Source organism: Halichoeres trimaculatus, unplaced genomic scaffold (assembly GCF_033239565.1).
Source record: "Halichoeres trimaculatus isolate MK-OKI-2021-1 unplaced genomic scaffold, fHalTri1.1 fHalTri1_scaffold_6, whole genome shotgun sequence".
NCBI classification, from domain to species: Eukaryota; Metazoa; Chordata; class Actinopteri; order Labriformes; family Labridae; genus Halichoeres; species Halichoeres trimaculatus.
The window spans coordinates 15,119,500-15,133,395 of record NW_027437184.1 but is presented as its reverse complement, the minus strand read 5'-3'; the positions used below and the strand labels follow the sequence as shown (position 1 = coordinate 15,133,395).

General features: G+C 37.0%; 2 protein-coding genes across 3 annotated transcripts; one reads left to right on the top strand and one right to left on the bottom strand.

The window, feature by feature from the left end:
- Positions 1-372: 372 nt before the first annotated feature.
- Positions 373-1,995, bottom strand: epd (ependymin). 2 transcript variants are annotated; one of them, XM_074672225.1, is made up of 6 exons: positions 1,837-1,995; positions 1,616-1,647; positions 1,393-1,530; positions 1,103-1,298; positions 933-1,014; positions 373-815 (listed from the first exon to the last, which is right to left on the bottom strand). In XM_074672225.1, the coding sequence occupies exons 1-6, from the start codon at positions 1,913-1,915 to the stop codon at positions 689-691; spliced, it is 654 nt and encodes a 217-aa protein (XP_074528326.1). In that variant the 5' UTR covers positions 1,916-1,995; the 3' UTR covers positions 373-688. The 2 variants fall into 2 exon arrangements, with proteins under 2 accessions (XP_074528326.1, XP_074528327.1); XM_074672226.1 differs by having other exon boundaries at positions 1,112-1,298.
- Positions 1,996-11,041: 9,046 nt separating this feature from the next.
- On the top strand, positions 11,042-13,697 carry LOC141791758 (uncharacterized). The gene is made up of 5 exons (XM_074672406.1): positions 11,042-11,065; positions 12,439-12,597; positions 12,687-12,788; positions 13,059-13,250; positions 13,360-13,697. The coding sequence occupies exons 1-5, from the start codon at positions 11,042-11,044 to the stop codon at positions 13,552-13,554; spliced, it is 672 nt and encodes a 223-aa protein (XP_074528507.1). The 3' UTR covers positions 13,555-13,697.
- The last annotated feature ends 199 nt before the right edge of the window (positions 13,698-13,896 follow it).

Here is a 13,896-nt window from a genome sequence, read left to right as displayed (position 1 = left end):
AAAGGGGAACAAAAGCGTGTTATTCCGGCTCGGAACCTCATGTTGGAGGTCTTGTTTGGTTAGTGTCATTTTAGTTATACAGAAACTCAAGCATTAATCCAGCCCAAACTCACCACATGAACTGATTGGCATTCATTTTGTTTAGAAAATGTTGTCAGACTTTGCTGGAGTTCATTAGTTACTGAGATTTATTTCAGTATCTCTGAACAATGACGGAAAAAAATGGTCCCTTCTGGTTCTAACTTGGGCTAAAGTATGATTTTTGAGCAGTGCCTCTATTATTCTGTCATGGATTACTTTTTCTCTCTGCTGAATAACCTGGATAAAACATGTCACTCACAAATCATACATGATGAAAAATTTGCACACCACTGACAGCTTTGACATTTTATTGTTCCATTAATAATATCTTACAGGTTTTGTAAGCAGAACCAAGTTGAAAAGCCACCAACTGTTAGTATTTATGACTAATTCTATATTCCATGTCATATTTCTTTTCATCATCTCAAGACGTATGTAATTGCTACATTGTGATCCACTCAAAGCCATTTCTTCATAGGGGAGTGATGGAAACGGGTATGATGTAGTGCAGTGACACATGAACACACGTGAAAAGGAGAGAAAAGCCTAATAGTTCTGGCAGGCCACGCATGGACGGTGGGTTGGTTTACTGCAGGAAGGGATTCCTCTACACAAACTCATGGAGGAAGCTGTTTACTGTCCCTTCAGGCGTCTCCTCCAAGGGCTGTCCATGGCAGAAGGAGGGTACCACCAGGAGATCAGGGTCCTTGATCTCCATCTCAACCTCCATTACGCTGCAAGAGTTACACAAATCATTGAATTTTGAAGGATGTAACTTATCCTGTGCAGCCACAGAATGAAAACATGTCTCAGAACCTCCTTAGACAGTTTAAACTGTGAAATTCACAAACCTGATCACCAAAGGTGTGGCCTCAGAGAAGTAGATGGTCAGGACAGGCAAACAGCCCATGGTTGCAGACATGGAGTAACTGCCTGAAAAAGGACAGACATATTGAGGTTCAATTTAATACATTTATTATTTAAATCTCTGTCACAAGAAATGTACTTCAGCTTATAGCACCTCTCCAACCTTTGCCGTCTGAGAATTTTCCCCTCCATACGTTGACTTTCACCCCCTCTCCTTCAATGGAAGCACTTCCGGCGTTCAAAGTACCGTGAAACTTAGAATCATCAGGAATATCTAGAGGCTGCAGTTTGCAGTGCAGTTTCTTTTTCTCACAGCTCTGGTTTTTGCTGTCGATTTCATAGAATATCCCCTGCAGAGTTTTAAAACAGATATTGATTTGTGAAGAATCAAACAAACATGAACAAGGAGTGACATTCTTCACAAAATCTAAGAGAATTCGTTACCTCTTCAAAAAACACTAGTAGATCCAGACCTAAGGATGTGTTCTCAGGATGGCTCTCATTTGACCTGAACCGTAGTTTGTGGCCAGTTGTGTCATAAGTGAAAGCACCGAGTGCTTTTATTTCACCCTTAAAATTCATCTGGTATCAAGGAAACAGAAATAGGCCAGAGTTTAAAGCTTTGTAATAAATGCTTCCAAGGTAAGAAAGGCACAAGTCAACTTACCACGTTCATCAGTCCTGTCATGTTGGGAGTATCTGAAACACATCAAAGACAGAATCAGAATCAGAAATACTTAATTTATCCCAGGGGGAAAAAGAAAAAAAGTTTAATCACATGAGATAACCCACTCAAAAAAAGAGTGATCAAGAACAGTGCCTAACTCAGAAAATCTCACAATTTTAATCACAATGAGTCACCAAAATGATGCAACCACTTATTCTTACGGCAAGGATGATGATGGTGGTCTGCATGAGCGGTGGTCATCAAGCACACAAACATGAAGACGGTAACAGCCGCAAACATTTTCCTGGTCCAGAGAGAGCCACAGAATTAAGTTTCAGGATGGTGCAAACAACCCTCAGCTCATCTAGCTTTCAGCAGAGATGCAGCATCTTTTATAGGGCTGAAGATTAGTGACGTACGTAAAAAAAAAGAAAAAAATAGACAACTCTTGACTGTAGGCTTCAAACACCAAGCTGTAAAAACAAATTAGCCCTTTCACAGCAGAGAGCAACACAGCAAAAAAAAAAAAAAAAGGGCTTTGGCTTTGTTATAATTTGGGACAGTGCAGGTGTCCTTGAATGTTTATTCAAGCAGTGTTTATCTGCTTTTTCCTGCTCTCATTCAGAGTCTCACTGACATGCTGAGGATGATCACGTGATGGAAATATAGCTATACAATGACATACAATGATGACTTTGTGTCGAGGAACTTATTATGGACTAAATTATCCCCCTTCCACCCTTCTCCTACGTACCTGGGTATCACAGGAAGCAATACGTCTTTTTTAAATTGTGAGGTCTCAAGGCAAAGTCTTAAGAGTTGACCTGAATTTTGCCAAATTTAATTCAGTGTCCCGAAGAGAGTCTTAGCAGAAAGTTTAATTTACAGATCCAGCTCAGAGATATTTTCAGTTTTTAGATTGCAAAATCAGTTGTCTTGTGTCTTTAATTTTTTACACAATTCTTCCAACACCAACAAATACAGATATCCAGGTCCAGTCCTGAATTCATTGGTCTTTATGGCAGCTCTTAGTTGACAACCACATGCAAAGAGTTGAATCATTGGTCATCTAACTCAATCAAATTTTTAATTCACTGCCAAGAAAAAAAAAATCTCCCCTTAACTATATAACTGAGGATTAGTGTGATAAGTGAAAGTGGGGCACAAACACAGCAACATTTCAAAATATACATCCTTGTGTCTCAAAATACATAAACCAGTATGGGAGAAACCAATCCACATTTTGCTTATTAGCACAGTTACTGATTATGTGGTGTTTAAATCTGTTTAAATTTCTAACATGAATGATACTATGCAGACCTTTTTATTCAAGGATACAATATTCTAATGTAATACAGAGAAATAGTGTATACATGTTGTCTCTCTGTGACCTCGTTTATATTAAAGACCTCAGTCCTTATCAGCAAATAAGGCCAGTCTTATGAAACACTTTCTCCCTCCTTTTATAAAAGTAATCCAAACTAAACAGAGAGCCTGGTGGGTTTATACCAGGTCAAGTGCATGAGCCAGGTCAGAAGTGTGTTGTTGTTACAACTGCACTTTGTGCAGCTGTCTTTTGTTGTTCTGTTGTGCTAGCCATCTTAAGCAAACATTTCCAAACAGCAGAGTGTTGTTCAGTTCAAGAGCGCATCATCTCTGCAGGCCTGTGATGACCCTGTACGTTATCGGGATCTACAGCATGTTGTAAAGAACAGTGATGCAAAACCGAAAACAGTTTTTAAAATTCAACTGAAATGTGTCTGTAGAAAGCATTAACCTGTGTCGTTTGCAAAGACTTAAATATATCAAAGTTATATCACTGCATATTGTGTGACTTCCGTATATTCAGCCCCATATGTCACTCTGTAGACCTGACTTTTTTGAGTATGGTGATTTTTTTATGAAAAATAAGCAAGTTGCTTTTGGAATTATTAAAAAAAAAAGAGTCAGATTTGACATGCAATAGCAAAGCCCATATTCCATTAAGACTCTTAATTAGGACATTTTATATTTTAGATATAAAACCAAGTCCATTGATGTGTTAAATTAACCCATAATATAACCCTTTCTCTAGAATGCCCTAAGAATGTCAACTGTTGCAAACTGCAGTAGAACCCAGAAGCAGACCACTGTCATGTAAGGTTTCAAAACAGTTTTATTTCCTGAACTCTGCAGGATATAGGTGAAAGGATAGATGGTGGGACACAGCTACAAGGTGCACTGCAAAAACAGACCTAGTAAAAATAAGCAAAATATCCTCAAATTTGCCACAATTTCCTTGTTTTGAGCAAAATAATCTGCCAATAGGGTAAGGAAATTTTGCTTGGCTAGAATTCTTAAAACTAGCTTATAAATCTAGATGGAACCTGTCTTGAAACTACATAAAATGTCCTTGAATTTGAGAAAGGTTTGCTCATTACAAGCATAAAAAAGTTATTTTTAAGAAAAGTTCACATAAATTTTGTGTTGTGCTTTTTGATTCAGCTTATTTCAAGAATGTTTTTACTTAATTTAAGATTTAACATGTTTTTCATTTAGTAAAAAAGTCTTGGAATATGATAGATTTTCTTAAAATAAGAAATTGGTCTGTCTGATCTAGCTGGTTTAAAGAAATTATCCTCCAACTCGAAGAAAAACAATAAGCAAAATAAACTTAGAATAAGATATAATTTTTCTAAAAATGAAACACAAACATGTGTTTATCGAAAATCAGGAAACCAGAGGCAATCCTGTTTGCTTTCCATTTATTAAAAAGTCAAATCAGCTGACAAACAGTTCCAAAAGCACAAATCTCAACAACTCGAACATCATCTTCAGAAAATACTGTCTTTTGTGCTTTTTAAAAAGAATATTGCAACATTTTAATTGTTTTCTGTGTCTTACCTCAGTCCCTAGTCCATAACACGCAGGAAAAGACCATTTTCTTGACTGTACGTCCAGTACCAATTATATTGAGAGACTTCCAACCAAAGCCACTAGCTTAGCTTAGCTGGAGTGTACACTCCAGCCAGCCTCTGGGTACAGGCATATCAGATAACTGTTGACGGTCAGATGGATTCAACTTATATTAGTGTAATTTCTTAAACTGAGAAATTGTGTAACTGATCTTAGTCTTAAAATAAGTAAAATAATCTTGTTTTTCTGTTGGGACTTCATTCAAACCTCTGTTGTGGCTTGTTACCAGCAATACTTGCTTGATTTTAGCTGAACTTTCTTATGAAGATTTTGTTAGATATATTCTCTTGAAATAAGGTTTTTTTTTGTAACACACATCTTGCTTGTCAAGATAATTTTTCTTTTTAGGTAAAATTTAAGAACAAATTTCTAGAAACAAGCTTTTTTTCTTTCTTAGAAATCCTTTTTTGCAGTGTGGTTTAGCCAGACAGTGGTTGACAGGTGGCACATTTGGCTCGTAGATCATTTAGGGAGACAAGGAAAACAGCTGTGTGAGTTTAGTTACAGGCAGATAAATAAAACTTGCTGCAAACTGCTAGAAAATAGTGGATTTGGCCAATAGACAGACAAACTATGGCACAAAGATCTGGCATGGACTGGCCGATGGTGCAGGCTTCCTGTATGATGATGATGATGATCATGATGATGTGGTGCTTGACGGCTGGCAGGAGTTCAAAACACACTAAAAACTCTGACAGTAAACAAAAACACACCTACAGGCACACAAAGGTCTGGAGGAGTAACTGTGACATCAGCTGTCTATAAGAGCAATGAGAGACACATTTGCTGTTGAATCAACTGATTTGAATTTAAAATCCTTCATCATGAAAAAGAAAGCATCATAAAGAGCTCATTGTGCATTTTTTCCCCTTATGTCATTACTCTCCCACATGCAGGCCTTTTCGTGGTACCTCTTTCATTCATACTTTTTGAGCCAAACACAGTTCCAGTAGATGATACTATTACTGTAAATGCATGTCTGGTTATACATGAGGTTTCTGCCTATTTCAAGGAAGTTTTTTTTTCTCACTACTGGAAGTTGTGAAATGCAGCCCTTGTGATTTGCCAGATGCGCTTGTCATGGTGGATTAAAATAAAACAAGTTAACTATAACTTTGTAAAAAAAAAAAAAAAAACACAATAAAAAAAACTAAACAAAGTGCAGTCCCAGACCTGTTTGATACATTTGTTAAGAGCTGATACTGAATAAAATAAGATTAATTGATTTACTCATTTCTATGGGCAGATAAAGACAATGTGTTGTGGTTTAATTTGTAGATCATACAAATTCATTTTGTACCATGTATTAACAGTTTATGAGGATCTCTTATTATGAAAGTTTTCATTCATCTTATTCAAATAATTCAAAAAAACCTTTCCATTTATTAGTTCTTTTCATTAACTTTTAACTTTTGAGTAGTAAGGGTGAAATGTTGCCACAGGTGTATCATGTTCTCTTAGCTCTGATATAAAATCAGTCACAACTTCAGAAAACACTTCGATAACAGACCTGTGCTTTTTGACTGCCAGCTGTCCAATCAATCTTCTGTAAAATTAAAAAATTAATGTACAAAGGATGTTTTTTTTCTGCATTGTTTTGTATTTTTGACAGGTGAATCATTGCTTATTAAAAAATAAAGAATGCTATTGGTGATTAGCACACTGATAAGAATATACTTCATTTATCATAAGCTGAATAAGAGAACTGGGATTCAGAAGTTTTAAATGTGAGAAGTAAATGTATAACAAAACTAAAAGAAAACTGAAGGATTCCTGAAACCATAATCTGATGACACATGACTCAAGAAAATGAGAGTAAAACGGTGTGTCACTGGGGAGTTTAACATATAAGGAAAGGAAAGAAGAGAGGAGGGAGTTACGATGATGAGGGAAGCCCTTTTCTCGGGGACCCCTTCCTCTTTGACTGACCACACTAAACATTTCCTCTTTCAAAGAGCTTGTTGCTGATCTGAGAATCACCCACTGACCTGCAGGTTTCCCTCTGTATCCATTCTCATTTCCTCATAATTCTCTGAACATTTCAGAAATCTGAAATGTCTCTTTGTGGAACCCCCGTGCTAAAAAGTCAGGAAGCTGGGTAACACAAAAAAAAAACTAGTTAGCTATAATCTATTCAGAGATTTGGGAAAATTAATATTTTAAAGTATAAACCAAAAAAAATTCAAATCATTTCTAGACAATATATGGTAATTAAAAATTTAAACTTAGTTTAACATTATGGTTTTCAGATGTGCTAGTCATCCGTACAACTGAGCTTTAAAAACACCACATGATTGCTTTTGAATTGTGCTCTCTCCTCATTGGAGCAAAGGACGGCATCCATGATTTCCACAAAGAATGCCAATTATACATTTCCATACTACAGAACAGTTAAGCACTTCACCACAGTCCATTTTTAAAAGGCATTGAGAAATCGTGCTCTCAGGCACTCTTTGCAATTTTATGCTGAAACATTTGATTTATTTCATCAAGTAATTACAAGTGTTGCCTTTGCACCATGTTTCAATTAAATAAAAGGTTTTGATTAATTGTAGCACATCAAAATATGTTGTCATCATAAAACGCAATGATCTAACTTTTTGGGATTTAGTTTGGAAATTTTAAGACAAAAAATAACGAAGCTTTAATCAAAAATAAATAAATTAAAATTAGTAGAAGACCTGACAGGAAGAACATTCAACTCTGTGAGGAATGTGTCTCTGCAGGCAAACAATGGTCTGAGGATTAAAAATGGAGACTGTCACTTAGAAAAATGAAATACTGTTCTATTATCCTGTTAGAAAGAAACTCCAAAAAATGAGATTTTCATCAAAGATCACAGGTTCATTACAGGCTTGTGCTCTTGTAAAAAATTATGCATGGTTCTTTGGTGAGTTCAACAAGTTTTGAATGAATAATGAAAATTTGGATGTCACCAGCAGCCTGGTACCCATAGAGGGTGCACCTGAAGGTAAGATGGTATCATCCGCATATGAAGGGACCCCAAAGTCTGAAGAAATGTATAAGAAGAGGAAACATGGGTAGTAATGTTGGTCCTTGTGTCCAGAAAAGTGTAGTCCCACTTTCGCAAGTCAAAACTATGATGTAACTGCTTTCATCATATTTTTAGAGTCCAGTTTTGCAATAATCTTTTCGAAATCTTGTATTCTTTTTAATCGAGTCAACATCTTATTGTGACCACTTCATAAACAGATACGTTTTCCTTTTTAAAAATTGAGATTTTAAGTCAAAGGGAAAAAAAATCACAAGAATGTGATTCAACCCACTAATACAACATTTGTATGCTTACATTATCTGCTTAACTGCATCATAACAAACTAACCTGAGAAAGTCACAAATGCTGTCAGTCAACTGAATGTTGGGTCATACATGTTTTTTCTGTACAGCTGGTTAACTGTAATGACAGCAATAAAGAATCATAAGTTGTACACGTCTCTTACAGGACTGCAGACAAAGCGAGCTTTGAACCCAGCCAAACACATACATGATAACCTGTGGTCTTTGCCGAGCTGAAGAACATTATAGACACCGACTCAAATTCCTGCTGCCACACTAACCCAGCACTGATATGCCATGTGAAACTACCATAAAGAGGTAGGAACCGCCAAGTCTTCGGTGTTTCTGCAGAGGAGGAATTTTTGTTTCTAGTTCAAAATTATCTGAGATATCTCAGAGGAAATTTTCACAGGGACTCTCTGTCCTGTTGGTTTCACACAAGGCTGTAAGAAATGTATGTTTTTCATACCTGTACCATCAAAGAAATTACCACTGTTTGTAAAAGAAACTGTTTTATTGGCTATAGTTTCGCCCCAAATAATGTAACTTAATAAAACAGTTGTCTTTTTGTACAAGCAGTATCTTATGAAAAAGGGATACAGTGCCTGAACTACCTACATAAAAAACGTGCATCATCTATACTTCTGTGTTTCTTTTATGGAGTCTTTTCTGTCTTACAAGATATATCTTAAATCTTTTTTGTACTTTCTTATGTCTAATATTTTATATTTGTACTTTTTGTTTTAATACTTTTGAAGGAGTAACTACAAATTTAAAGCAATTTCCCCTTAGGGATCAATAAAGTATTCTGATTCTGAAAAGGAAATAAAAAAAGCTCCTAAGGTGATGATAATTTTTGAGAAGATTATAATAAAAAAGACAAAAAATATATATATAAAAAGAAACAAACAGACAATGCCAAAATAAACAGCACAACAAAACTAATACAATAAGAGTGTATTGTAGCATTTTTAAAAAGGGTCATTTACCTTGTACATTGATGTATACATATATACATAAGATTAACATGTGAAAGTGGTACTGCTCACTTTGTCTCATGAATTTCTTTTAAATTGGTTCATAAGTACCTGGAAACTTAAATCTGCACAGTTTTGTGTCTGATTAATTGTGGTTTATAGTAGGTTGGGTGACTTCCCATTGGGGACTGATGAGATTTATTGCAGCCTGGAATTTACCTCTTGAATATGATTAATCATTTTTCTGGAAAAGGAGGCTGTTCTTTCTTTTTAGGTAAACAGTAGTTTACACTCTTAACAATGCCCATGACAGAAACACTTCAAAATAAATGGTCAGATCAGACAATTTATATATATATACATATCAAAAAAATGTATCATTTAAAGGCTCAGCAAAATGATGTGACTCAAGTCGGGTCATGTGGACAACATCGGCCTAATACTTCCTTTTTACTGACAATTATTGTCATTTTTTATTATCAGCATATTTATGATGAGCGTTAACTGCACTTTGAATGTAGTTGTATAGTGGTTATGATTTATATGCAGGTGTCCGTATGATGAACTGTTTGGTTTAAAAAGAGGTATTGTCTCTTTCTCCTGCTCCAAAACAGGCGCACATGAGTCAACAGTTAACTGTAGTGCAGCTAAAATGCTGTACATTGTTCCTATCAAAATAAACTAATACTAATATTACCATCCCTGTCTTTATATGAACAGAACCCTGCATCACATGCTGTAAAATTAAATATGAATAATACAAATTACAATTACAGATGGGTAAATAAAGGTATAATAAGGCATTGTAAACAATGCTCATTGAATTAAACCTAAATAATAATAATAATAATACCCGTCTGCAATATTAAAGATTAGATTTATCATAGTATAATGGGTAACAGAAGCCCTGCCATATTAGTTTCATATTCAAAAGGATAAAAAGGTGGCGAGTAAAAGAAAAATCTGTGCAGAAAGACAGGAAAATACAAATGAATCAAATATTTCAATGTTGACAGTCAACAAAATGAAAAATAGGGATAATTTCTGTTTTCTCAGTTTTTTTTTCTACCAAGATGCAGTGAAACTGTGTCAACATCATGAGACTCCAGAAATATTCCCTGAAGATGCACAGTCAAGACTGAACTTCACTGACTCCTCTGAAAAAAAAAGGGGAAGAAAACACAAGTTTCTAAGATTGGTAGTTTTTAACAGCTCGCCACTTTCGCTGCCAGTGTTACAAAATAACCACAGACTGAGACACAGCTCATCGATACAAAGTCCTGTACTTGTACCAAAGCTTGTCACTCATAAAAATAAAACACACTTTAAATGAGATACAGATGAAATAATATAATAAGTTCATCTGAAACACAGACTTCTTCACTTGTTTGTCAGTGTGTAACATATCTGTAGCTACTAGTTAAACTTATTAAGGTAACACATAAACTGAAAAAATACCTGAGGTGAATTTAACATTTCATCAGTGGTCCCCAAACACAACATTCCTGTGGCAAAGTACTAATTGGTGGGATTGTCCTTTTTTGTATCTTAAGAACTAATTCTAAGTTAGTGTAGTTAAGTTAATAATAAATGTTCGCAAAGTTCCAAAGTGCCAGGTAAGCCTTTGTTTGAGCGATCCTGCAATGAGAGGGCAAACATGTAAGTTTAAACAAAGAAAGACAATTTTTTCATGGCAATAGTGAAGGAGGCTTACAAAATACTGGTTTCTGAAATGCTAGAGGGAGACATAGAGAAAAAAAGTGTTTAAAGGTCAAAAAGAGGTGTTTAGAAGACACCAGCAGGAGATAAGGAATTAACAGACAGAGCTGTAAATCATGTTTACAAAGCTATCAAAGCCTAAAAATAAGCAAAATATCCCATCAGAAAAAACCTGATGCTATAGCGCTCTTACCGCATGCCTTACTCACACTGTCTTGAGTCATATGTGACCACAAATCACTGAAACAGAGAGAGAGGGAGGGAAAGAAAAGAAAGTCCGGATAGTGTAGGAAACTGAAAGCACAACATGACAGTTATATAAAGTGTACATGAGCTTCACTACAGCATGAAGGCGTCTCACTCAGAGTTCACTGCTCCTCCAAGGTAAGAAAGCACAGTCTTCTCATTGTGGATGTAAAATATTGATTTAATTTTGGTTTCTGAAACATGTTCAGTCCCTTGTTTACCATGTTATACCATGTTAAAGCTTGCCAAACAGCTGGTAAGTCTCTGTTTGTGTGGTGGTGTCTTGCATTCAAAATAAGTGAACCTTATGAAATGAGAGAGCTCTTTATTAGATTAAAAGATCATTTACAAACCCTTGTTGAATTATTTTTTAAGGGACAAGCAAGAAATTGTTCAGCATCTTACTTCTAGCAGTCAGCACATACTTGTACTAAGGAATGTCTGCAGTTCAGACTTAGCTGCCAGTTGTTGCTGCCCTCTCAGCTTTGGGGTAAGAGTAAACAGAATAGTAAATAACAGAATGACAGGTGACCAACATTGCTTTCAGTGTCTTCAAGAGTACAGGAGTTAGTATAATATTGCTGTTTATATCAATAGGACCTTAAAAGATCTCTGGAGTCTGAGAAGCATTCTTACATTTAAAGATGTCCTCTGACTGACAAATGAAGACATGATTACGTTACACCAGTCTCCCTCTCAAAGTGTCGGCTGACATGCAAGTCCAGGGCCAGCTATGACCAAATTAACATGGTAACATCCAAGCCTGCTCCCATTGAGGATGCAACAGGAATTGCCATCATGAACTCCAAACTCAAGAAGGACAGCTACTGTTGCTCAGAAAACAACAGCTCAGAAGAACAGCCAATCACCATGTTGTATTGAGGAAAGAAATGTCAGATCAGCTGGAACGCCCAACACCAGAATATAAAACAAGCTGCCTCACCCTTGGGGAGGGGGTTTTTAGGAGGAGGAGGTTTTTAGGGGACAGTTGATTTCCTGCAGACCTGTCAACTCACTTTGTTCAAGATGGCATGTTTGAATAAAGTTTTTGGACTCTAGTCTAATATCAAGGTAACAGAAAATTCAGTGATGAAGAATTTAGGCAGAGGAATTAGGGGCCCATCCCGACGGGGCCAGCAGGAGGCCCAAAGCACCAGAAAAAGTTACTATGCCCTGTCACCCTTTATAAACAAATAATGGGTCTGAAGCAGGTTTGCTTTTTTATTTAGATTAACTTACAGCTAACTCAAAATCTGAATTAATTGAACACTTCTCTAGTTATCTAGTTTGCTAACCAGTTGCTTTTTCAGCAATGATGTGTTGTGAAACAAAAATTTGTCACCTGTTATCTCATGACTTGGGACATTGCCACAACAACAGTACCGAGAGAACACTTCCTGTCTGAAACCACCAAGAGGGGTTGATACAGCTCTTTTTTGATGCATGTGTAAAGCTGTAGTGTTTCAAAGGAAAAGCATGAATAGGACTGTAGTGCAAACTAATTTTCCCCTGTCAATGCTATCAGACTTCCAGTCAGATGATGAATTGAGTTTTCAGATGAGTAATCAGTGTGCTAATTGACTGAACCATGTGCTAATGTATGGGCTGTGGTCTTGTCTCTTGTTTCAGATGACTGTTTGGTGTCAGGCTCTCCTCCTCCTGTGCTGCACGCTGAACCTGGTGGACTCCTTTGCTCCATCTCCAGTATTCCAGCGACACAAATACAAGAACTCTTTTCGCCTTACGAGGCACACCCGAGCCGGTGTCCAGGAGCTGCAGAAGAAATATGTGAGTTCCAAAGAAGACTCCCTGCTTGTCCTAATCTGTCAGTATCCAGATTGATCTTTCAGTAATCATTTTGACTTTTTTTTCAACAGAAAGAGCAGGCATGGTGGAATGAGTACTTTGAGGACAGAAGCCGGCAGTTAAAGGACCTGCCATCTCTTTCTACTGACTTCTACAGCTGGCTCAATCTGACGGTTGGTAGCTGCATGAGTGTTTCAAAAGAAATTCACAGGAAATCACATTTTCAAACTTTTCAGAGAATTTCTTCCTTTGGTTTGAGGCTTTTTTTTCCATTACAGGGGAAAAAAATTAAACACCATGACACACACAGAAAGTCAGCTCTTGCATCATGTAAATCTTGCAAAAATTTGAGCGGGTTTCCCCTTTTTGAATCTCAAGCTCATGAAGATGGTTGTGAAATACTTTGGATTGATTCATTAAATGGATGTGTCTTGTGCATTCAGGCCTGGGATCGACTGCATGCCGCTTTCTGGGACTTGCAGACCTTCCAGACCAAGCTGGAGAGGAAAAGAACGGAGCTGGAGGAAGAGGAGAAGGAGAAGCTGACAAGGAAGGGGGGCAGACAAACTTTATCTGCAAAAATCCAGCACATTCAGCTAGACCTGAGAGACTTAATGAACCAAATCAGCAGCCAGGTATCCACTTCATTCCCTCTATAACACCGTCTCTTTATCCCCTCAAAAAAAAAAAAAAGACCAATGAGGAAGTGACGTCTGTTAATAAAACACTTTCCTTTTCTCTCAGATGACTTACATGCGCAGTTCTTGGACCAAGCCTACTTTTCCTTCAGTCACGGAAACCAGCTCCAGAACAACCACAACAGTGTGGGACAGCCGACTGGAGGGTTACATCATTCTGAGAGACCTAGACCTTTACCTCACCAAGCTGGCGAGAGACTTCCTGCTTCTGGCTTCAAAACTACTAATGACTCAGCAATGACAGAAACATCTTAAGAAAAGGGACACACACACACGCGCACACACACACACACACACACACACACACACACACACACACACACACACACAAACAGAGCTCAAGTGACGAAGGGCAAGAAGCTGAAGTAACTGTGTTAACCTAATCATTCCTGTATAGTGTTAACACCTTGAAGCTACAGCTGAAGCTTCTTTTTTAAGATGATTGACTGTATGATTAAGGACTTTCTTGGGTATTTCCCAAAGTTTCTGTCTCACCACTAACTGTCAGTTAGCAGTAAGCTCCCAGTGCAGGCAGAACACTTCCTAACATCTGGTTATTCCCCCACACCCTACATCTTCAGGA

Excerpts from the sequence above, each read along its gene's own strand:
- LOC141791758 (XM_074672406.1), top strand. The coding sequence starts at position 11,042 with ATGTTAAAGCTTGCCAAACAGCTG. Across the intron at positions 11,066-12,438 it reads TAAAGCTTGCCAAACAGCTG|ATGACTGTTTGGTGTCAGGC; the intron begins GTAAGTCTCTGT and ends CTCTTGTTTCAG. Across the intron at positions 13,251-13,359 it reads TGAACCAAATCAGCAGCCAG|ATGACTTACATGCGCAGTTC; the intron begins GTATCCACTTCA and ends CTTTTCTCTCAG.
- epd (XM_074672225.1), bottom strand. The coding sequence starts at position 1,915 with ATGTTTGCGGCTGTTACCGTCTTCATGTTTGTGTGCTTGATGACCACC. Across the intron at positions 1,648-1,836 it reads CCACCATCATCATCCTTGCC|ATACTCCCAACATGACAGGA; the intron begins GTAAGAATAAGT and ends GATGTGTTTCAG. Across the intron at positions 1,299-1,392 it reads TACTAGTGTTTTTTGAAGAG|GGGATATTCTATGAAATCGA; the intron begins GTAACGAATTCT and ends AAAACTCTGCAG.